The following is a 24,925-nucleotide window of genomic DNA, read 5'->3' on the forward strand; positions in this document are numbered from 1 at the left end:
GTGCAGATAGCAAGGGGGCTCAGTTATGTAGTGCTTGCTAATACCATACACTCCTACACTTGAAAGAATCCTTGATCCTAAATTACATTCAACTCAGATATCTGGTTAGCAAAACAGATAGAAAAAAAAAAGGAGATTCCTGAGTTATTCCTAATAGCAATACCATAATGTGTATAATAAAATGACTTTAGTTGCAATATCTTGAAAGATCATAAGATGGGGGTGTTGCTCCACTAGAGAAAGAGAAATTCATGTTTATGTGATTATCCATGCAGACTTGATCTGCCCAAGGCAAGAATGCATGTATTTAATAATCATAAATTTGTTCATTTTCACTGTACAGGGCAAGTACAGGCCACCCTGTAACTGCTACTGGTAATGACTTTATGTCATTTTTTGTAGGTTATGTGATATTTTAAATCTCTCTTTCTTTTGCCCAAACAAAATAGCTTTCCATAGCTTGTACTGTATCACTTTTCCAAGAAAAATGGAGGCTTCTTTTATAATCCTTCTGACCACTGCCTCTTATAGCTCTTCCTTTTTTTTTTTTTTTTTTTTTCTTTTGAGATGGTGTCTCTCTCTGTTGCCCAGGCTGGAATGCAGTGACACATTCTCGGCTCACTGCAACCTCTGCCTCCTGGATTCAAGCGATTCTCCTGCCTCAGCCTCCCAAGTAGCTGGGATTACAGGCACCCACCACCATGCCTGGCTAATTTTTGTATTTTTTAAGTAGAGATGGGGTTTCACCATGTTGGCCAGGCTGGTCTCGAATTCCCGACCTCAAATGATCCACCCGCCTCGGCCTCCCAAAGTGCTGGGATTACAGGTGTGAGCCACTGCACCCGGCCCTGTCTACTTTTAATAGTGGAAAACTATTATTTTTAAAGCCTCAAAGACTACGTTTTTTTTTCTACTCTAGAACTTTTCTTCAAGCCTCTTTATTTGGCGTTTAACATTTATCTATCTTTATGAACTTGATTTTATATCAGTTTTAGAAATACTGGGATCTTTATTTTTCTTTTATTAAAATAATTTGAAGACCAGAATGACAGAATTCCTTAGTGCTTTGGAAGACTTCAAATTCAAAGTAAATTTTTTTTTAGACAGGATTTTGGTCTGTCACCCAGGCTGGAGTGCAGTGGAACAATCTCAGCTCACTGCAACCTGCACCTCCTGGGTTCAAGTGATTCTCCTGCCTCAGCCTCCCAAGTAGCTGGGATTACAGGCATGTGCCACCATGCCCGGCTAATTTTTGTGTTTTTAGTAGAGACAGGGTTTCACCATGTTGGCCAGGCTGATGTCAAACTCCTGACCTCAAGTGATCTGCCCACCTCAGCCTCCCAAATAAGGTACTCAGTCTTCAGATTGAAAGTAAGAAGATGAGTTGATAATAGGCTCTATTCTCTGTATTGGCACGTCCTACAGATTTGGGTCCCTTTGTTGAAAATCATCATATCAGATCTTCACAGGATTTTCCCCTCCCCCGCTTCCCCAGTTATCTGCTTTGCAAGTATTCCATTGACTGTTGAAAAATATAAGCGAGCTTTTCTTACTACTTTTCTTCCTCTGTAATACCTGAGGTTCATTTAGATGGTAGCTGTTTACAGAGTCTTACAACCTCAAAGTTGATAGAGCATTTAGAGAATCTAAACCCTCGTTGGTTCTCAGCACATTCCCCCTTAGCCCCTGACTGGCAACAGGTAAGCTGGGCTTCTCCTTCATGAAGAAGGCAGAAGCTGTCAGATAAGAACAACCTCAGCACACCGCCATGAAATCTGACACCTTTCTCCACTGGTAATCATCGTTTCCTCCTCCCTCCTAAGTGTACTTCCCCTGTTTGAAGCCAGTTCTACCCTTTACCCCCTGAATCTCATTGTCTTCCATTTTTCTAAGACCTTTTACCTGCTGTTATTCCTCTCTCCAGCATAGCTGACCTCTTACTCGTTATTGGCCGCCTCTTCAGTATTTAAGTGTGCTCTAACTTCTTCCAGCTTAAGGAATAATTATAATTATAACCTCATCCCCACCCCCACCCTCTGTATGGTCCTTTTCACCAGCTGCTTACAAACCTTTCTTCTCCATCACAAAATTCCTTGATTACTTGCTTATACTCTTATGTCTGTTCACTGCCTACCCATGCACCAGCCCTTTCTAATCTTTATTCTGCCCCTACCACTTCACCAGAATTGCTTTTGTGGAGATCACCAGCGACCTCCGTATTGCTAAAGCCAAAGAACATTTTTCAGTTCTCATCTTAGTCTCTCAGCAACATTTCACACAGTTAACTGTTCCTTCCTTCTGGAAACATTTTCTTCTTTTATATCCATGACAGCATGTTTTGTTTTGTTTTTGTTTTTGTTTTCATAGGTCCTCCTGTCTACCTAGCCATCAAATACAGACATTCCTCGGGGCCTGGGCCTGGACTTACTCTCTTCTCCTTCTGTGTTCTCCCCAAGTGATCTCATCTGCTCCCGTGGCTTCAGCATTCCAGCTACTCTTGTATTTCTGTCTCCAGCCAAGGCCTCCCTCCTCTGAGTATCAGACTTGCACACCCAGTTGCCTCTTCTACATTTCCTCTTGAATGTCTCAGAGACATTTCAAATTCAGCATGTCCAGAGCAGAATTCATCATCTTTTCAAGCAAACCCGCTTCTGCTCCTTTATTCCCAGTATTAAGTGGCTTAAACCAGAAACCTTAGCATCATCCTGTACTCCTCTTTCTTCTTTACTCCCACCTCACCCTACATCCATTTATTTACCAAGACCTGTCATGTCTGCCTCCCGAATAACTTTCAAATCTGCCTCTTGCCTCTACTCCCACTGTCCCATGCCATCAGTTATGGCTGAGATTGCAGTAGTATCCTAGCTGGTCTCCTCTTCTATCCCCAACCCCACAGAGCCATTCTTCACATCACAGCTGGTATAAAGTTTTAACTCAAAAGTGTTCTCCTTACTCTCTTGCTTAAGACCATTTAATGGTTTCTCATTACTCACAAAGGGAAGTTCAGACTCTTAGCATTGCCCTAAAAGCTCTTTATGATCTGGTCCCTGACTACCTTTCTTTCTAGTATTATTTCACATCATTCTCTGCAGGGTTCAGTATGTCCCCACCACTCAGGATTTCTTAAAATCCTTCTAATATACCACCAGGGCATTGCACTCTGCTTTAGGATTTTGACATAAGCTGATTTCACCACCTGGAATGCACTTTCTGTTCCCTTTAGGTCTTAGCTTAAATGTCGCTTCCTCCTCTAGGTTTTTCCTGTTCAGCTTAAGTCCAACTGTTAAGAAGTTACTCTAACACTTGACATTTCGGTAAGCTCAGAACATTTTAAAATAATAGTTCAACATCTGTATTCCTCACTTTACCAAAAATTCTGAGGGCACAGCAGTCTAGCACAGGGTCTGGCATATACTGGGTACCCAGTATGTCCTCATTAGGGGTAAGTAAGAGAGTGAATGGAGAAGCTAAAACACAAAGAAGTAGACATTGTTGTCTCCATTCTTGACTCCACCTAGTTGGTAGTCCTAGTTTGGCAGTCTTCGAAGTTGTTCCGGCCAGGTACAGTGGCTCACGCCTGTAATCCCAGCACTTTGGGAGGCCAAGGCGGCAGATCACCTGAGTTCAGGAATTTGAGAACAGCCTGGCCAACATGGTGAAACCCTGTCTCTACTAAAAACACAAAAATTAGCTGGGTGTGGTGGCGGACGCCTGTAATCCCAGCTACTCGGGAAGCTGAGGCAGGAGAATCTCTTGAACCCAGGAGGCCAGGTTGCAATGAGCCAAGATCGCGCCATTACACTCTAGCCTGGGTGACAAGAGCAAAACTCCATCTCAAAAAAAATAAAAAATAAAAAAAGTTTTTGCCTCCCTCCTTTATAAGCCATAGACTTTCCCTCTACTCCATTGTTATGTTTCTACATTGCTCTAATTGGAAACTTGTGGATGAACCTTCTGGTTTAGAGATTATGTAATGAAAAATGCTATCTTAATCTTTTAACAGTCAAAAAAATTAGTCACAAGGCAGGATTCAAACATAAAGACCCTGGTAAGTATCTCTAAATATGTGTGGACAAAATAGAGATACATTTACTCTCCCCAGGAGCAAACTTCTTCTCGTTGTTGTTGTTGTTGTTGTTGGGGGCAGGAGGTATGTTTTTAGTTTTTGCCTTTGCTTGAAACATCTCTCAGAAAGGAAGTTTTAATCACTCAAGGCTTTTGACGAATACGTTCAAATGAGTTACTTTTAAAAGCTCCTCTGAACTTCGTGCCTAGGAAACGAGCTGCCTGCAAATCAGTGAATGGCTCTCATAAGTACAAAGGGAATTCCAAAGATGTGAAACCTCCAGATCTCTGGATCCATCATGAGAGACTGGAGCTGAAACCTATTGATAAGTCTCCAGACCCAAACCCCATCATGACTGATACTCCAATTCCTCGCAACTCTCAAGATATCACACCAGTTGACAACTCCATGGACAGCAATATCCATCAAAGGCGAAATTCATACAGAGGTACCATTTTAAGTGCAGGTTTTTTCTCAAATGTTAGGAAACTATTTTCATTTAAATCTTTTTTTTTTTTTTTTCCCTGAGCTTGCCTTCATTTGGCAATTCCTATATGAAATCAGATTTAGAGAAATGTGTGTGATAAGATTTGGGAACATATGATGAAGAATACCTAGCTTCTTGTGGGAGAGAGGTTCTGTAACCCATACGAAATAATCTTGCAGATCTTTTAGGTCTCTCATCAGGCTTCAGCAGCGTGATATTCAAGCATTTGAGGGTAGCTAGCCCATGTCTGTGCATTTCATTCTGTGTCTTCAGCTGGCTTCCAGCTTGCATTGTGGTATTCAGAACGTTCTTGGTCTGGAGGCTCTTACAGACACCCTGTGAAGTATGGTGGGCAGCATTGTGACATCCACATTGATTCAGCAGGAACTCTTGTAATGCTGTAATGATCATTTTCCTCTTTATTTCACTTCTTACAGAAATGTCTTGTTCCCATTATGTTGTTTGTGAATTCTGAATCCCCTACTAGAAATGTTTTACTGTTGAGGCTGCTCAGTGGCGTAGGGCACATGCTGGTAACTAACCTCCACATTTAAATTAACATCTAGGGCATGAGTCAGAGGACAGCATGTCTACACTGGCTGGAAGGCGGGGAATGAGACCAAAAATGATGATGCCCTTTGACTCCCAGCCACCCCAGCGTAAGTAGAAGCATCTTTTTTCCTCAGTGCTACCAATCTGTTCAGTCATGTAGGGGAACAACTATGAATAATCTTTTGACTTCACTTGATTCTGACACAAAGATAATCTACCAAAGCTTTGACAAACCTTGAAGGAGGAAGTACCAAACACTTGCCATATTTTGCACCAAACATTATTCTTGAGGCTAGCGTCATTATGTTTATGATAAATAAGCTGAAAAGCCAATGTCTCCAGATTCCCAGGAATAGGGGAGTAACTAGTCTCCCTAAAAGTGCATCATATCTCTATGGGAGAGATGGGAAGGCTTCCCTCCAGACTAGAGCTAAGGATGGCCTGATGTTACAAGTTTTCATTATGCTTCCTGACACCAGTGCTGATGAGCATCTATGGAATTTATTTTTTTAATTAATAGATTTGAAGGCCAAGCAAGATGGCCCACACCTATAATCCTAGTGTTTTGGGAGACCAAGGTGGGAGGATTGCTGGAGGCCAGGAGTTCTAGACCAGCCTGGGTAATGTAATGGGACCCCATCTCTACCAAAAAAAATAAAATTAAAAATTAGTCATGACAAAAATTAGCCAGGTGTGGTGGTACATGCCTATAATCCCAGCTACTCAGGTGGCTGAGGCATGAGAATCGCTTGAACCTGGGAAGCAGAGGTTGCAGTGAGCCAAGATCGTGCTGTTGCACTCCAGCCTGGGTGACAGAGTGAGACTCCGTCTCAAAAAAAATAAAAAAAATAAAGCCAGGCATCGTGGCACACAACCTGTAGTCCCAGCTACCTAAGAGGCTGAGGCTACCCAGGAGGCTGAGGTGGAAGGATTACTTGAACCCAGCATTTAAGGTTGCATTGAGCTATGATTTTGCACCATTGCACTCCAGCTTGGGCAACAGAGCCAAGAGCCAGTCTCTAAATTAATTAATTAAAATAATAAAATTTAAAAATAAAATTAGTAGACTTTATATTTTAGAATAGCTTTAGGTTTTACTGTATGGAATTTTTTTTTTTTTTTGAGACAGAGTCAGAATCTTGCTCTGTCGCCAAGGCTGGAGTGCAGTGGCATGATCTCAGCTCACTGCAGCCTCCACCTCCCAGGTTCAAGCAATTCTCCTGCCTCAGCCTCCCAAGTAGCTGGGATTACAGGTGCTCGCCACCACACCTGGCTAGTTTTTTGTAGACACGGGGTTTCACTATATTGGCCAGGCTGGTCTCAAACTCCTGACCTCAGGTGATCCACCCAACTCGGCCTCCCAAAGTGCTGGGATTACAGACCTGAGCCACCACGTCTGCCCAGCCAGAATTTTTTAAACAACATTTTTCATTCTTGATTCATGCCTCACTTCGATAAGCATAAAGGTTTCCGAGCCTCTTTTAATAATAGTTGAAATTCAAAATAAATATCATGATTAAACCAGAAAGCAGTGGGACAAACCGATTCTTTCAAACTACCGTGTCCTCTCTCGTCACTGTTTTCAAGGAAGTGAAGCCTTTCAGACTAGCTAGCACAGTGGGGCTTGCAGTTGAGGGAATTCTCAGCCATCTGTCAACAAATGATGAGACTTAATAGCCATGAATATCATACATGCAACGAGGTACAGCATGACGTCGTGCACTTGGAAAAGTTCCTCAAATCCCCAACCTCTTGGTGGAAGCTTCAAGCATGTGGATGTCTGCACACGCCTTCCCTCTCCCACAAACACTCACTATACACAAACATGTAAGACACTGGATTACAAAAACCATCTTTGAAAGAGTAATACCCTATTTGTTAATAGGTAATTTCAGCTCAAAGTAGCTTATGCTTGTGGTCCTTCATGGAAAGAAAAGCCTGGACTTGGAAGCATGCGGGGGAAAACCATGGTTTCCCCTTAAAAGAGGTGCCCTGGATGGGGTTCCCAGGTTTAAAGATACAAATGCCCAAGAAGAGTAAATTAATCCATCCCAGTTGCTTCTGATTGATCAAGAAGATGCTAGCACTACTGTTTATTTGTTTGTTTGGTGTAAGACTTGAGTTCCTACCTGAACTGGCTTATTTTGAAAACTTGTAAAATTTTACTGTCTTTATTTCTAGATGTATTACTTTTAAATATGTTAAGTAAAAAAGATATGTTGTCCAGTTGATATCATTCTTCTTTTTTTGATGTTGGGGAAGGAGTTTGCACCAATATACAATATTATTTAATTTGTGCCTTAACAGTTGGGTTGGTAAGTGGAATCTTTTAAAAACCTGCAACCATAAGATCCTGGTCTTTAGGTTTTCAGATACTGTTTTTAAAACCCACATGGCTACAGTTCTGTTTCACAAGCTGGTATTCCCTGAGCTCTGGGCCCTGGAATGCTGCAGGAGCCATATACCCACCACCCACCTTCCCTGGTCTTAAATGACTGAGCAGTGCCAGGAAGGGCTTGCTGGTGCCGGGACATGGCTCCATCCAGGGCCATGCACCGAAGCAACAAGTTCAGAGTCAGCTAACAGCTGCTGATTTCCTACTATATCCTAGGCAGGCACATTCACATTGCTTTATTTTTTTTTATTTTCATACCTAGAAAGACTGGAAATGCCTTATAAAGGGGAAAAAGTCAATTTTGTTTTTCCTTCGTGAGAGTCCTAAAATGCTTTCAAATTGTACTTTCCTAGGTAAAAATCAGGTTTATTCCCCCTACCCCAGCCTGAATTCTGGAAAACACTGAGCCTGAAGCACCCACTTCTAAAAACTACCTGTCTTCCCCTAGAGTTGCCAACTCCCCAGTTACCCCGAGAGCCCTCCTCGGACAGCTTTCCTGTGTTGTTTTATTCCCGGGCACAACCTGGAGCCTCTGGTCCCCAAGAGCAGCACCTGAGGGAAAGCCCCTTTTTTGTTCCTCAGGCCTTGAGAAGGGAAGGAAGGGGCAGCAGTGCTCAAGGGTCCCAGTCATGCCACCTGCTTGCTTGCATGTGGCCAGGACAAGGGATAGCTGGAAAGTGAAGGCATCCATTTTGTTGACCAGGATTTCTCTTCACCAGAGTAATGTTGAATAGCCCCACAAAGACTTTAGGGAGATCCTTGGGGACAGAAGACATTTCAATAGACCACTAAGTGTTAATTAAGTAGTAGTATTAAGTTCATGAAGCCTTTGTTTAGAGAAAAAAAGATTCCCAGTATTGCTAGTCAGCTTTGGCCTATTTGCCTGTTTGGTGGGGGTAGAGCTGGTTATCTTGACCTTAAATGCGCCATTTCTACAACCACTCCAAGGGAGTTCCTCAGAAAAGTTTATTCTCAGACTCTGGGCTTCTAATTTTATCTGTTTCCATCTCAGATGGATAATGAAGCCTCATAGAAAGTTGTACATGGAATCTCTGTCTTCATAGAAAGTAGTATGTGAAATCTGTGTGGAAATTTCAGATTCTTTAGCTAAACGCAGTTAATTGAATCCTTAGCCAGTGTGGGAAGGAAAGAGCCATTTATTATCTTAAATGCAGATGGGTATGGCTGAGTCCCCAGACTGGAAGCAGTAAAAGATGGTGCCATCGGCCGGTGGTTCATGCTTTTAATACTAGATGGGACCATCGGAGTTCAATTCCATTCGCATTTATTTTAAGACATGAAAGCTGATTAAACAGCTACTTATTTATTTGGCCTAAATACCCATTAAATGCTTCATCCAGCAGTTTTAACAAAGGCAGAATGAATTAGGAATATACTCGAAAAAGAAGGGACTTATTTCTATCCTTTTAGCAGGACAAAATAGAAAATTTATGTGTTGGCTTATGGATTTATATTTTGTGACATATTCAAATAGATATTTGTAATAACTCATGTAATCCATGTTTATTATAGTAGAATTGGAAAATACAGATAAGCCAAAATAAAAATATTATTTTAATCCTGACCACTCTTCCCTACGAGATAATAACTGTTAACATTTTAGTGTATATGCCTTTTTTCTATACATATGTAGACATATGCAAAAGAATATGTTCATTTTTAAAAAACAAATGTAAAAATCAGTGGTTAATTAACCAGATCTAGCCAGGTGCCACCAAAAAACCAAGGGAGTGGTTGGATTGTATGGGAGGTGGGAAGGGGGTGACTTTGCTCTTAAACTGTGATTTGTGTGTGTTTGTGCAAGCATGTTAAGCATTTCTCTGTCTTGTGTTCATTCACAGCTGTGATTAGTGCCCATCCCATCCATTCCCTCGATAACCCTCACCATCATTTCCACTCCAGCAGCCTCGCTTCTCCAGCTCGCAGTCATCTCTACCACCCGGGCAGCCCATGGCCCATTGGCACATCCATGTCCCTTTCAGACAGGGCCAATTCCACAGGTGAGAGATGAGGATCAAGCCCAGATGGAAACCATTCCAAAAGAGTCTGCAAGCAGAAATGGGGAAGGACTTGCCCTACTTAGAAGAGGGATTTGGAATTTTTCTGTTTTATTTACTTAGCATAACATTTCTGTGACTGACTCAAATTTGTTTCTGTAAAATTCACCCTGTATTTCTACTTAAGTTTCAAACATTCAGTGCAAGGTTTCCTTTTAGTAAAAACAGTATCTCTAATCACATAAGCATCCCTTGTTCCATAAACTTGCACTTTAACTCAGTCTTTTTTCCAATTTCTTTATTTCTTTTAATCCTCTAGTTTGAAAGGAAAACTCATCCTGGGTGATTTCAGACACTAGTGGTTGCCTTTGCCTGGCAGTCACCCTAACGTTGGGTAGGTCCGAAGGTTAACTGTTACATACAGGTTACTTCCACCATGGACCAAAGTGCAAACAACATCCAAGGAGCAGTGGGGCCACCAGCCACGTGGAGTTGTGTGTATTGTAAACCACAGGGTGCCTGATGTAAACCTCAAGATTATTAAAATTGGGAAGCGATGCACAGGAGTAGATCCTCTCTGAAGAAACAGAAAATTACCTCTGGAGTGTATTTAAAGAAATATGTTGCTAGACAAACATGTCCCAGTTTGGAAATCTTAGGAAACCGTATTATCAGACAGTTTTAAGGAGGAAAGAAATAGTGAAGGTGTGGGGACAGCAAGTGGCATAAATATTCTTCATTAATTGAAAATTAATTTTCATCCTCAGTTTTAAACGGCAAGCCTAGTAACTTCCCATATATTCAACGTATTATTTTTCCACCATTTGAAACTTGCCTATTAATAGTTATTATGTTACTGATAGAACTGAGTTTTGCTGGTCTGGGGAATAAGGGAATTTCAAGTGAGTTCCATTTTAAAAGAACCTCAAAACTTTATGCTAGAAGTTTGGGTTCCCAGTAATATCCCCATTCTTTTAAGTTTTTTGTTTTTCTTTGGTTTCTTTGTTTGTTTGTTTTTGAGACAGAGTCTCAGTCTGTTGCCCAGGCTGGAGTGCAGTGGTGCGATCTCGGCTCACTGCAACCTCCACCTCCTGGGTTGTAGCGATTCTCCTGACTCAGCCTCCCAAGTAGCTGGGATTGCAGGCACACACCACCACGCCCGGCTGATTTTTGTATTCTTAGTAGAGACGGGATTTCCCCGTGTTGGCCAGGCTGGTCTCAAACTCCTGACCTCAAGTGATCCGCCTGCCTCGGCCTCCCAAAGTGCTGAAATTACAGGCGTGAGCTACCACGCCCGGTCCCCATTCTTTCAAGTTTTCATCAATCATAAACATACCCAAAACATCAAATGAAGCTTTATTAAGGGGTGCCTAATAATTCCCAACATTATCTACTCCCAAAGCTATTACCTGATTTGGAGAATGCTGCTTGAACTCACATCTAAATTTGGCCTTCCAGGCTGAGCAGTGTGGCTCATGCCTGTAATTCTAGCACTTTGGGTGGCCGAGGCAGGAGGATCGCTTGAGCCCATGAGTTCGTGACCAGCCTGGGCAACAAGGCGAGATCCCGTCTCTACTAAATATTAAATATATATATATATATAGATTTGGTCTTTCTGCTATCTCCCTCCAAATCCCAATTTGGAGTCCTGCATTTAGGAAAGATGGTTTACAAGATAGACAGTTACTCCAGCCAGCTGCATGGAGAGCCAAAGTCTGCCTTACAGACATAGTCTCAAATAGAACAGAGGACCAGAAAGCAGCCTCCACACCTGCTCTTAGAAAGGAGGTTTTGTGCCCAACCCTGTTTCTCCATTTTTAAGGCCAAGGAATCTCACATGCTGGGATGTGGTCCTGCCTGCCTGAGTGGATGGTAGGCACCTTCCAATCAAATCAGCCCCTTCCTCCTTCCTCCTGGGTTTGGGGATTGGAGAGAAGCATGGCAGCTCCTACCCAGCCCTCTCTCTTGTGATCTAGTGTTGGTAAGCATTCCCTGCTCTATGGACCTAGGCAGAAAGTGAAGAGAGAGGGAAAGAATAATTTGCATTTCTAAGAGGGGCCATGCTTTGATGACCAGTTAGATAAAAGAAGGTAAAACTAAAGTGATAGACTTACTGAAGACTGATTTGAAATGTAGAGCAAGTATCCAGAAATGATCAAAGTTCTTTTTCACGATTGTACTTTGCTAAGCTCTTATGTTTCTGGAGCTCAGAGTGTTGCCACAGCTTGGTATATATGGGCTAAGCAGGGCCAGTCTCTGCTCTAAGGAACATTCACTATGTCACCACCACTTGACATTGGAAAAGCACTTTCCTCTTGTCCAATCACTTGGCCAGTGTGAACTCTGTGTGTTTTAACTCTTTAAGAGGCAAGTCAGTCAGGAAGTAGCCCCCTTGCCAAAGCAGGAATTTTACTTACAGCATGGATTCTAAGCAGGCCAGTGATTTTGCACAGTGTCAGGGAGCACCCTTCGTGAAAAAAGCAACATGCCTGGGGCCCCCGGAGTTGTACAAGGCAGCCCTGGTCTGTGGTAGCAGGCCGGGGTGCTGACTCATGTAGGCAACCCCATTTTCCTTTTTCACCTTTTGCACCATCTCTTTGGCCCTCAGAAGCTTATATATCCAGTTACAGACCGTTGAGGCAGTCAGGAGAGGCCTGTTTGCCCAGAGCTGACGTAACATATCTGCGAATACAGGCTGACATGGTCTGGACATGAGTCTACTGTTCTCTCTCCTCCTCCCTGCTACCCTTCCTAGCCAGCTTCTACCCTGCCCAGCTTCTTCCTGGCCCAGGATCACAGAGGGGGACCACCAGCTCCCCCGCTGTGGGGATGGCTAGCTTGAGCAAGCCTAAGAAGATCCTCAGCACACCCCTTTAAGGGGTGAGGAGTCACCTAAGCCTGGTAGGGCCAACACAGCTAGGCACACTTGGGAGGGTGTATAAGTCCCTCATCCATGGACCCAAGATCAGAGGTGCCACTCGTGACTGGTGTAGCCTGACTTCTCAGAGCCCAAGGGCACAGATTCACTGCTACCTCAGCAACAAAGGCAGGGAAATGTGTTGGATTTCTGAAGATTGCTCATGCTTTACAGTATCCCCATCTGCAGGGATACATTCCAAGACCCACCCCCCCGCCCGCCGCAGTGGAGGCCTGAAGTCGCGTGTAGTACTGAACCCTTTATATCTGTTTTCTCCATCTGATGACCGAGACAGCTACTAAGTGACTCAAGGGCAGGTAGTGTATGCAGTCTGGATAGGCTGGACTAAGGGATAAGGCACATCCCCAGTGGAATGGCCCAAGATTTCATCATGCTACTCAGAACGGTGCACAATGTAAAGCTTATGAATTATTTATTTCTGGAATTTTTCATTTAAATTTTTGGACAGCAGTTGGCCACAGATAATTGAAACCATCGAAAGCAAAAGCATGGATAAGGGGGACTACTGTACTTGTTAAGGTTGAGGACTCCAGAAGTCAGAAGAGGCCTTCAGGCCATCTGGTACAGTCCATTGCCCTGAGCTGTGTCCTCGTCCCTCTCCTCACAGGTGGGGAAGCTGGTCACCAGCTCATGCTGTTGGAATAGTCTTCCTCATGTGGTCTCCCCGGGCCTTGGTGCTGCTTCTGCCCCACAGGGTGCGGGCAAGTGGTACTCTGGGTGTGGAAAGGTGTGTGGTGGTCCAGAGCATGTGTGTGGAAGTCAGAAGGCAGGGATTCAGATTCCACTCTGCTAGTTCTTAACTGTGCAAATGGGCAATTTGCTTAACCTCCCAGTGCCTTCTGAGTTACTTTGAGGATCGAGTGAGCTAATGAATGTAAAGCAGCTAGCATAGTGCTTGGCTTAAAGTAAGCACCCGGTAATTTACGAAGAAAAGAATCTTAATAGATATTCAAGCACCATGTTCAGCACTTTTCATATATCTCATTCAGTCCTCAAAGAATTATGTGTTATTCTCCCTCTTTTGTAGATGAAGAAACTGAGACTCAGATATTCAGTGACTTTGTCAAATTCACCCAGCTAGTACACAAAGATTGGAGTCCAGGTCTGTCTGACTCCAGAGTCCGTGCTTTTCTACCCTGCTGTGCTGCCTTCCAGAACAACTCTGCCCCTTCTTATATTTTGAGATTGTTATCATGTTCTTCCTGAGCTTTCCCTTCTCCAGGCTAATCTACCCCCATTTCTTTCTCTGAATCAAAAATGCCTTTCATTTGGCATGATGTGAAAGCTGTGTGCAGACCTCTGGGCTGCTCTGTTTGTTGTCCAGTTCTCACTTGAACTATGGGTTTTTTGCTGTGATGAGGCCATGCACAGTCCCTGGAGGCATGAAGGCCTGTGGCATTGGCCTCTCCTGCAGTGACCGCCAGGCCTTGTCAGCAGAGCTGGGTACTGTCAGGTACCCAGCCAGCCTTCGTGGTTAGCCATGGTTGTCTATGAAAGGCCACTGTCTAAGATGCCAGTGAGTGAAGTTTTTAATTTTCTTTTATACTTATTTATATCTTAATATCTTAGTCATCTCAGGAACCTTTACAAGTGCTTCATAATAAATAATGAGGAGAACTTTAAATCTATAAAATTGTGACCACTTAGCTGTGAGGTGAAAAACTCGAATAGCTGGTTGAGTACAAAATTGTTTGAGACTCCATTCTTATCCCTGGCAGTGGTCCAGCTAATCCATGTTCTCTTGGACTAGCACTGATCACAAGTGCTATTGAGCTGGTTTAGGGAACCCCTAGAAGTAGCCAAACTCTGGGACTTTCACATATTTAATGGCAAAAGAAATGCTAACATTTAGACTTTCCTGCTGTAGAATCTGTTCGAAATACCCCCAGCACTGACACCATGCCAGCCTCTTCGTCTCAAACATGCTGCACTGATCACCAGGACCCTGAAGGTGCTACCAGCTCCTCTTACTTGGCCAGCTCCCAAGAGGAAGATTCAGGCCAGAGTCTTCCCACTGCCCATGTTCGCCCTTCCCACCCACTGAAGAGCTTCGCCGTGCCAGCAATCCCGCCTCCAGGACCTCCCACCTATGATCCTGCATTGCCAAGCACACCATTACTATCCCAGCAAGGTGAGTGAGAATGGCAGCACACCTGGAGGGAGCACACCTGGAGGGACCCTTTGGCTCAAGCTCGGGACAAAGCCACCCCTTCTTTGAAGTATAGCAAAGCAAATATCCTCCAAGCCTATCTTAGCAATTCAGTTAGAGTAGCAGTGTGCCATTGCCCCGCCCAGGAAGTTTATGGGCTCCCCTTTTTTGGGAACACTTACAAACCGGAGAATAATTTGCTGGGAACCAAGGGCTGACCTTTTGAATTGTGTTTTATGTGCAGCACCTTTGGTGGTAAGTCCAATGGCATGGGAATGGATAGCAGATCTAGTCTGCCCAGACCCCTGGAATCACCTCACTTCGTAAGGTCCCTGCAAACTAGAGAAGGGATCAGGGAGGCCAAGGCTTGGACTCATAGGGTGGTGAAAGCAGAAGGAACCTCAGGATAGGGAAAGGAATCCTGTGAAGGGAAAGTCATTTACCCAAATCCACACAACTCAGTAACAGTCCCCTGACCACAAAGGCATGCTTGCTTTCTGCTCTTCCAAATTGTTACCTATTCATTTGCTTTAGAATAAGTCAGTGGTTTTCAAAATTTCTGGTCTCAGTACCCCTTTATAGTTTAAAAGCTATTAAGCACCTAAAAGAGCTTTTCTTCATATGGGTTATATCTATCAATATTTACCATATTAAAATTAAAACTAAGAAATTTTTAAAGTATTTTATTCATTTAAAAAAGCAAGTATCTATCATGTTAAGATAACTAGCATATTTTTATGAAAAACAACTATTTTCCTTTTTTTTATTTTTTTTTATTTGGAATGGAGTCTCGCTCTGTCACCCAGGCTGGAGTACAGTGGTGTGATCTCGGCTCACTGCAAGCTCCGACTCCTGGGTTCACGCCATTCTCCTGCCTTAGCCTCCCAAGCAGCTGGAACTACAGGTGCCCACCCCCATGCGCGGCTAATTTTTTTGTGTATTTAGTAGAGACGGGGTTTCACCACATTAGCCAGGATGGTCTCGATCTCCTGACCTCATGATCCGCCCGCCTCGGCCTCCCAAAGTGCTGGGAATGTAGGCGTGAGCCACTGCGCCCAGCTGAAAAGCAACTATTTTCAAAACAAAAATATAGTGAGAAGAGTCGTTTTATTTTTTGCAGATCTCTTTAATGTCTGGCTTAATAGAAGACAGCTGGATTTTCCTATCTGCTTCTGCATTCAATCTGTTGCAATATGGTGTTTTGGTTGAAATATAAGAAGAAAATCTGGCCTAACAGATATGTAATTGGAAAAGGGAAGAGTATTTTTATAACCTTTTCAGATAATTGTGGATATTCTTTTTTGATACTACAGCAAAACTCAGCAAGTTGTAGTTTTTTAAAGGTTTGTTTGTAAAGTGAAATCTGAAACCTTATCTATGAAATATTCGTACTTCATTCCATTAAAATTGATTCATCTGTCTTGCATTTAATGCATGATACTAAAACATCACACATCGGTCATTTAGAAAATATTGGTCCACTACATTATGCAAATTCTGCAAATAGTGATACATTTCATTATTCAGTATCTAAAAACATATTCATTAATATCATCAAAATGTGTAAGTATTAAGTTCTCAAGACCATGGTGACGGATGCAAGTTTTCCAAAATCCTGATTTTTACTTAAAACTTAAATTTTATCATTGGCAAGAAACACTATCCATTGTGTTCCTTGAATTGACGGGCTCACTTTGTTCATTTTCTAAAAGATGTCTCAAGAACCAGTTTGTCTGTCTTTGAACTAACAGTGATAATCCATGATAAAAACATTCAGCTCAAAACTCAAAACTATCACAAGTACCTTTATTTAAGACAACTGTTGGCCGGGCGCGGTGGCTCACGCTTGTAATCCCAGCACTTCGGGAGGCTGAGGCGGATGGATCACCTGAGGTCAAGAGTTCAAGACTAGCCTGGCCACCATGGTGAAACCCCGCCTCTACTAAAAATACAAAAAGTTAGCCAGGTGTGGTAGCAGACACCTGTAATCCCAGCTACTCGGGAGGCTGAGGCAGGAGAATCACTTGAACCTGGGAGGTGGAGGTTGCAGTGAGCCGAGGTTGCTCCACTGCACTCCAGCCTGGGCAACAAGGAGACACTCCGTCTCAAAAAAAAAAAAAAAAAAAAAAAGACAGCTGTCATACTTTGTACACAGCTGAAGTACTTTATGCATACTTTCCATTTTGTCACATACAGTAAGGTCAAGATTTAGTAAAATAAAAAATATGTACTCCTTTATTAAGGATGGTTCTTAGTGAAACTGGCTTTTTTAAACTGCACGTGCGTATCAGTGAATGGCTTTACAGTTTGGCACCACTGCCTTAATTTGTGCTAAGGCTCCAGCAGCTCACCCACTATTGCCTTTGTATCCTCAGTGCAAAGGCAAACACAGCGGAAAGGCAAATAATGTCTTACTATAAAGAGAGCTTTGGCCTCCCAGATATCCTGCAAGGGTTCGTAGACTACCACACTTTGAGAACCACTGGACTAGGATATTGGTTTTCTAGAGCCAGTGGAATATTTTCTCTGGCCTCATGAATGCCCTGCTATCTCCCTCCTTCCCTCTTATTCCAGTAACTTTTCAGAGCAGTATCCCTGCGCTGGGTCTATGTGTCTCTCTCACCCTGAAGCAGCACTTGGACCTTAGGGCCTTCATGAGGTCTAGGGGAGGCAGGCTTGGCCACATATCTGATGGTGCCCTTTCCCCTCAGCTCTGAACCATCACATTCACTCAGTGAAGACAGCCTCCATCGGGACTCTAGGAAGGAGCCGGCCTCCTATGCCAGTGGTTGTTCCCAGTGCCCCTGAAGTGCAGGAGACCACAAGGATGTTGGAAGACTCCGAGAGTGTAAGTTCGTGGGGCCATCAGTCCAGCCAGATTGCCTGGGAACATGCCCCACGGCCTGAGACTGCTGGTCAAGCTGATATTCTGTGCATACCAGGCCCGCCACCCAGATCTATGAAGCAGATGCACTCATTCATTCAGTAGATACAGTGTTGAGCATCTTTTCTGAGCTGGGAACCGTGCTGAGGATTTGGTCTGCTTTCTTTCCCATATCCACTCTTTTTTTTTTTTTTTTTTTTTTTTTTTTTTGAGACAGAGTCTTGCTCTGTCTCCCAGGCTGGAATATAGTGGCATGATCTCGGCTCACTACAACCTCTGCCTCCTGGGTTCAAGGGATTCTCCTGCCTCAGCCTCCTGAGTAGCTGGAACTACAGGCACGCATCACCATGCCTGGCTATTTTTTTGTATTTTTAATAGAAACGGGGTTTCACTATGTTGGCCAGGCTGGTCTTGAACTCCCGACCTCAGGTGATCCACCTGCCTTGGCCTCCCAAAGTGCTGGGATTACAGGCATGAGCCACCGCTCCCGGCCCCCATATCCACTCTTGAACATCTTAAATTAGCTTTTCACACTAGCCCAGCTAATGGCCCCTCCCCCCACTTCCTGCCTGCCTTTTAGTTCTGTCCCTTCTGTCATTCTTTTCTTGGTTTGAACCATCCATACGTTCCCTCAGTTCTACTCTGTGACCTTTCCTGAGCAAGATGCTGGAGGAGAAAGTGCCTGAGTGGTTGCTCTCGAAACAAAAATCACCAGGGTCTTTCTTTGATCTTTCACTCTCAAACTCCAGTAAATATGTTTTGCCTCTGAATTTCCAGGTACAGGATTCTCTAAGCGGAAAGCTTGGGGCCCAGAGATCCAGGGACATACCAACTGTGCTGACTGGGGCAGAGACCTAGAAGGGGCAAGCAGCGGGCCTTCTGGCCTGTGAAGTCACTGTGACCCTGGGGAGTATGTGTTGGGAGAAAGGCATTGTGCATTATCAGGAAACGGGATCCTAGTGACCTTGGGTCTATCCTGCTACTTTCCACTCTTCTGAGCCACCCTGCGTGTTAGTAGCCAGTTTTCTGGGGCCATTTGACTACTGACCACATGATGCTTTGGCCTCTCTCTGGGCTCTCCTTTCTGGGCTGCTCCCTGGATCCAGCCCAATAACAGTATTTTCTTTTCCATAGAGCTATGAACCAGATGAGCTGACCAAAGAGATGGCCCACCTGGAAGGACTAATGAAGGACCTAAACGCTATCACAACAGCATGACGACCTTCACCAGGACATGACTTCAAACCTGAGTCTGGAAGTCTTGGAACTTACCCTTGAAAACAAGGAATTGTACAGAGTACGAGAGGACAGCACTTGAGAACACAGAATGAGCCAGCAGACTGGCCAGCGCCTCTGTGTAGGGCTGGCTCCAGGCATGGCCACCTGCCTTCCCCTGGTCAGCCTGGAAGAAGCCTGTGTCGAGGCAGCTTCCCTTTGCCTGCTGATATTCTGCAGGACTGGGCACCATGGGCCAAAATTTTGTGTCCAGGGAAGAGGCGAGAAGTGTAACCTGCATTTCACTTTGTGGTCAGGCTGTGTCTTCGTGCTGCAACTGCATCACCTTTATGGAGTGTAGACATTGGCATTTATGTACAGTTTTATTTGTGTCTTATTTTATTTTACCTTCAAAAACAAAAATGCCATCCAAAACCAAGGAAGTCCTTGGTGTTCTCCACAAGTGGTTGACATTTGACTGCTTGTTCCAATTATGTATGGAAAGTCATTGACAGTGTGGGTTGTTCCTAGGGTTGGCTTGTTTTTTGGTTTCGTTTTTATTTTTTAATTCTGAATCATTGCATCCTCTACCAGCTGTTAATCCATCACTCTGAGGGGGAGGAAATGTTGCATTGCTGTTTGTAAGCTTTTTTTATTATTTTTTATTATAATTATTAAAGGCCTGACTCTTTCCTCTCATCACTGTGAGATTACAGATCTATTTGAATTGAATGAAATGTAACATTGAAAAGACTTGTTTGTTGCTTTCTGTGCAGTTTCAGTATTGGGGCGGGGTGGGGGGCTGGGGGTTGGTAATAGGAAATGGAGGGGCTGTTGAGGTCCTGTGAATGTTTCCGTCATTGTACTTTCTTCCAGAAGCCTGCAGAGAATGGAAGCATCTTTATTGTCCTTTCCTGGCATGTCCATCCTTATTGTCACTACGTTGCAACTGGAGTTTGATTTGGATCTGGTTTTAAAATTCTTCTGTGCAATAGGTGGGTTTGAGGATTTAGCGGCCCTGATGTCTTGGTCATAGCCTGGTAAGAATGTCCATGCTGAGGAGCCAGGTGTTGTATTTCTAATTGCCTGAGTCACACAGAATAGGGTAAGAGCCTGACCCCATTCTGTAAATCAGAAAGCAAGGATGGAGACCCTTTCCTGCTGCTATTATTGGCTCTCTTTGAGGAAGTTGGAGGTTAAGGAAGGAACTTGTTTGTTTCCACATACGACTCCTTCTTCTCTCTAGTTCCAGTCTTCAGCCAGTCCAGCGCTCTCTTCCACACTTCAGAGCCCCTTCAGAGAAAGCATTAGCAGGAATGAGACAAGGCAGAGCTGCAGTGCCCCCTGAGGCTTCCACACATCTTTCTGAATATTATTTTTCAAGTAACAAGGGACAGGGACAGCGGAAGCAACTGCCGCCTCCCCTATCCCAGCAGCTCAGCTAAGCCCTGATGAGAATGAAGCCACAGGCGTTGTCTGAGGTGAACCCAGCAGCTCAGACTCACATGGAAGCCACTGCCTTTGCACATAGTTCTTGGGTTCTTTTTCCTAAAAAGGTAAGGAGCTGAGGTGTGTGGTTTTTTAATATTAAGAATGTATAATGGAAAACACACGACTGACGCTCAGACATCTTCCCCTACTCCCCAACAGATCCCCAGAAGACAGCATGGAAGGCAGTGTAGACAGGAAATCGGGCTTCAGTTCTGTAGCCAAGAAGAGATCAGCTGCTGAAACCACCAGTGGGTACCCCAGGCCACCTGCCTTTGAACTTGGGGATTTGCCGTTTTTAGATCTTATCACATACTTGCTTTTTTACAAGATGAACTCTTTGTATTTATGATTTGGGGGGCAGTGAAAGGTGCAATGCGGGAACTGCTGCTGCCGAGCTAGCTGGTCACATGGGGGTGCCAGGCGGGATTCTGGAAAACCAGTGCACTAAAACTGATTCTGAAGAGAGCTGTCCAAGCACTCTGGCCACCAGGGAGGCCAGATTCCCCAGAAACTCCCTTTTGCCCAAAGAACATGCTCAGTATTTGGGGCATTTCCTCCCACGAACCCTGACTGCTTCTGTTACCTCAGGGCCCTGGTACCTGGATACTGCCACAGAACTGGGGCGGGTGGGGGAGGGGCCTATTTTTAAATAAAATAACTGTTCAAAGTTGGGGGTTTTTTTAAAAATTAAGAACAAGGAAAGCTATTCTGTATTGCACCTTTTCACAATTTAATACATTTTCTTACATTTTCCTGTGATTTTTGAAACTAAACCATTGTGTGTCCTGTAGTGTCCTAGTTGAGCTGCCGCTCAGCAGCTTCCTCGGGGGGACTTGGAACACCTGTGTCTGTCGCCGCACTGCCTGCGGGAGGGGCCCGGAGGGCTGCTGGGACTGGCGTCTGTACACACTTGTTTGGCCTTTTCTGTAGTTGATGCTGTAAACTCTATGGCTTTTTAAAAACGATTTCATGTTTTTATTTAGTATTGGAAATCCAATACACTTTTTTAATCCAATCAAACTCTGGTCTGGTCAAAGAGTTATTTTCCTTTGTCCTTAAAAAAAAAAACAACTTTGGGGCCCCCTGCTTCCCAGCCTCTAACTGACTTCACTGTTGCCTTCACAACTGTAAAGCCAGTAGTCTATGAGGAGACTCAGGGAAGGGTGGCAGGTGAGCCAGGAGGCTACAGGAGGTGTTTGCACCGTCCACCAGTACCAAAAATGAGTCTTGTCCCTGTTCCCATCCCCATGTTGCTGCCCTGCAGGGACTGAGTGGCCTGAGGAATCAGAGGGGGCCCCTGGCAGCTGTCCCTGAATGGAGTGCAAGCCATGTCCCTGCTGCGGCAGCGCATTCTGTTAGGGCAGACTGAGTGCCCACGCGGGGCCTGGCCTTCCCACTCCCAGCCCCACCACTCACAGGGACCTGAAGCCGGAGCAGATGTCTCCTGGGATGCCCGCTTGCCCCAGGCTGCCTCACCTTACTGTGTTCACTATGTAAGATTCCTCGTGGTGTCCCAGAGTCTGGGCCAGGGAATAGGTGACCTCAGCAGCCAGAGGCCTGAGCTTGCAATAATAGAATGAGGGCTAAACAGAGCACAGTGTCCTCACTGCTCCCTTTGCCCCGCTATTCATCTGCTCTGCTGCCAGAGTGTACTTTAGGAAGCTCAAATCCCGTCCTTCTCATTAGCCACACTCCATTGGGCTCAGGATGAAGTCCGTGCTCCCATAGCTGGAGGTTGGTGCTTGTCTGCCACAGCCTCCATGTCCAGACTAATGTTGCCTTGTGTACCGGGGGTGTGGCCACAAAAAGCTACCAGTGAGGCCATTCTCAGTCTGCCTGGAGTGTCCTCTTTACTGCCATTCTGTTTTAAGTGCCGGGCGTCTGCTGCTACTGTCCGTCCTGTGCGTCCCTAGGTGGAGCTCTTGGCACGTTTTGCCGTGATTTGTTTGAGTCTTTTCCTGGGCCCTGTGGGCTCAGTGGGGACAAGATTATTTCTCACTCCTTTCTGAATGTCTAATGCCAGGGGCAGTTTCTGACAATAGCAGATGCTTATCTCTTGGATGGATAGACAAACAGTCACGAGGACTCACGCCCTGGAGCGTGTTGAAAGGCTTCACACTCACACACACACAAGAAGCCCCCTCCTGGCAGGGATCCTAGTAGGTCCCCAGTGTTCTGGTGCTAGGACACTCCCATTTCAGTAGCCATGGCCCTTTGGCCTCCTGGGGTAAACGTGAAAGATGAAAGATGACAGTCATAAGAAACGATGCTGGGTTGGGCCCAGTGGCTCACACCTGTAATCCCAGCACTTTGGGAGGCAGAGGCGGGTGGATCACCTGAGATCAGGAGTCCGTGACCAGCCTGGCCAACATAGTGAAACCCTGTCTCTACTAAAAATACAAAAATTCTCCAGGCATGGTGGCAGACGCCTGTAATCCCAGCTACTTGGGAGGCTGAGGCAGGAGAATCATTTGAACCTGGGAGACGGAGGTTGCAGTGAGCAGAGACCATGCCATTGCACTCCAGCCTGGGCAAGAGTGAAACTCCATCTCAAAAAAAAAAAAAAAAAAAAAAGGAACAATGCTGTTGCCTCATGACCAACTTCAAGCTGGGAACTAACACAAGAATGTCTTGCAGATTTGTTCTAAGATGAGCATTATGGACAAGGCTCTATATGAAGAAGAAACACCTCTTCCCCCACCCCATTCCTGCCCCATCCATCAACCCCTCCCAATTGCAGCCACCTTCCTGCCAGAAGTGGGGAGAACCATCAGGAGAGACTGGAGACAAGCAATAAGCAAGCCATCAAATTGATGATGACAGGGCCATGGGCAGGGATTGGAGAACCAGGGAGCCAAGAGGAGCCACCGCTAACCACAGGCAGAAGAACCCTAGACAGCAGGTACCCAACTCTTAACCTAGGGCTCCCAGCTACCAAAGGAGGGAGAGTTCACCAGGGGTGCAGGAGGAAGAGGTAGGAGACAGTAGTTGAAAGAAAATAATACTTGTTTTTAATAATCTTTTAAATGTACATAATATTGGGAAAGTGCTACTTAAAACTACCACTACCCTCTAAGCTGGTGGATGATATTCATCTCAAGATGTCCTTTTCCTTAATTAGGAACTTGGTTTGAAAAATGAAAGGGACCTAAAGCTGAGCTCACAAAAGGTTGGCGGGAACACCTGCTGCACTGTAGCACAAGAATAATTCGGGATTTCCTGAAATAATTAGGGGTGGAGGGGACACTGGCAACTGGTATAATGAACAAGATGGTGCAAGAATGAGGGGCTCTGTGGGAAAGCACCCCAGTGGGAACTGGCTGGCCTCAAGGTGTTCAAAGACCTTTCTTAAATGGGAAGATCTTTTTGTTTGTTCGTTTTGTTGTTTTTGAGTCAGAGTCTCACTCTGTCACCCAGGCTGGAGTGCAGTGGCGTGATCTCAGCTCACTGCAACCTCCGCCTCCCAGGTTCAAGTGATTCTCCTGCCTCAGCCTCCCGAGTAGCTGGGACTACAGGCGCCCACCACCATGCCCAGCTAATTTTTGTATTTTTTAGTAGAGACAGGGTTTCACCATATTGGACAGGCTGGTCTTGAACTCCTGACCTCGTGATCCACCTGCCTCAGCCTCCCAAAGTTCTGGGATTACAAGCGTGGGCCACCATGCCCGGCCAAATGAGAAGATCTTAGGGGCAATTTCATGCTATTTGCACTTCTATGGAGTGAACCCCCTTCAGCTCCCCAAATCTCATGTAACATCTGCTGTGTGCACATGGCCTTGAATGAGTTACTGGATACTCCCCCCAGTGAAGAAAACAGCATCTGGGCCAACATGGCGGTGGGCAGGCCATGAGTCTGGCACGGCACGGGTGACCCATGAATGGAATTGGTTTGCTAGAAGCAGGAGCTGAGAGCCAGAAGTGACCATAAGAATCTAAACCTGAGAACTCCCAGAAGTCCAGGGAGCAAAGGGGGACACAGGTCAAGAAATGTGGGTTCCAATCAGCCTAATCCAGATTTTAAGAGGCAGACTGACCTCAGCTTGTGTCTGGGTTGCCATCAGTTTACAATTTCTCCCTTCTCAGGGTCCTGGAGCAAAGCCTCATCACCCTGTTACTAGGTGTCAGCCCCTTGCTAATAGGGTCTGCCTTCTGTGGACCTACCTGGTCACCCAAAGGAGAAATCTGGGAGCCATTCTAAATTCTTTCCTCAACACCACAGCACATTGCTCAGCAAATCCTGCCAGCTCTACCTCTCAGATGTTCCCCAGAGCAGCTCTTTGCTGTCTGGTAGGCAAACTACTAATTAAGCCCCCTGCCTGAGTCTCACCAGCAATCAGGGAGCGATCCTCCACACAAGTGTTCAGGTGCTGCTTCTAACGCAAATCTGATGCTTCCCCACTGCTCAGCACCGTGAGATTAGAGCTCCAGCACCTGCCCTACAGTAGAGACTCCAGTGTGGCCCTGTCTGCCTCGTCCCTTTTATTTCCCATTAATCTGCCCCTTCACCCGAATTTGGCCCTAACCATAGAGAGCAATTTACACTTGCAGAATAAGCCATGATGTCTGGCCTCTACTGTTTCCTCTGCCTCAATTTCTCCCTATCCCCTACCCTGACCATTGGCTTTTTCTGTCTGGTCATGTCTATTCATCTTTAAAGGCCCAACCTAACCATCCAGTCCCCTGATCATTCTTGTTCACGTTTCTGTCTCTGCCAATACACTGTGACCTCG

General features: G+C 45.0%; 1 protein-coding gene across 13 annotated transcripts in view; it reads left to right on the forward strand.

The window, feature by feature from the left end:
* NEO1 (neogenin 1) overlaps nucleotides 1-21,215 on the forward strand; it is a 254,483-nt gene extending 233,268 nt beyond the window's left edge. For 9 of the 13 annotated variants that reach the window (XM_063652736.1, XM_054451559.2, XM_054451560.2 and 6 more), the window contains 6 exons: nucleotides 4,276-4,514; nucleotides 5,120-5,212; nucleotides 9,363-9,521; nucleotides 14,324-14,587; nucleotides 17,317-17,453; nucleotides 18,624-21,215. In XM_063652736.1, coding sequence (XP_063508806.1) covers nucleotides 4,276-4,514; nucleotides 5,120-5,212; nucleotides 9,363-9,521; nucleotides 14,324-14,587; nucleotides 17,317-17,453; nucleotides 18,624-18,707 — 976 coding nt within the window. In that variant the 3' untranslated portion in view covers nucleotides 18,708-21,215. The remainder of the gene's footprint in view (nucleotides 1-4,275; nucleotides 4,515-5,119; nucleotides 5,213-9,362; nucleotides 9,522-14,323; nucleotides 14,588-17,316; nucleotides 17,454-18,623) is intronic. The other 4 variants (XM_054451565.2, XM_054451566.2, XM_063652735.1 and 1 more) reach the window with 1 other exon arrangement.
* Nucleotides 21,216-24,925: the final 3,710 nt, after the last annotated feature.

This window comes from Pongo pygmaeus, chromosome 16 (assembly GCF_028885625.2).
Source record: "Pongo pygmaeus isolate AG05252 chromosome 16, NHGRI_mPonPyg2-v2.0_pri, whole genome shotgun sequence".
NCBI lineage: Eukaryota > Metazoa > Chordata > Mammalia > Primates > Hominidae > Pongo > Pongo pygmaeus.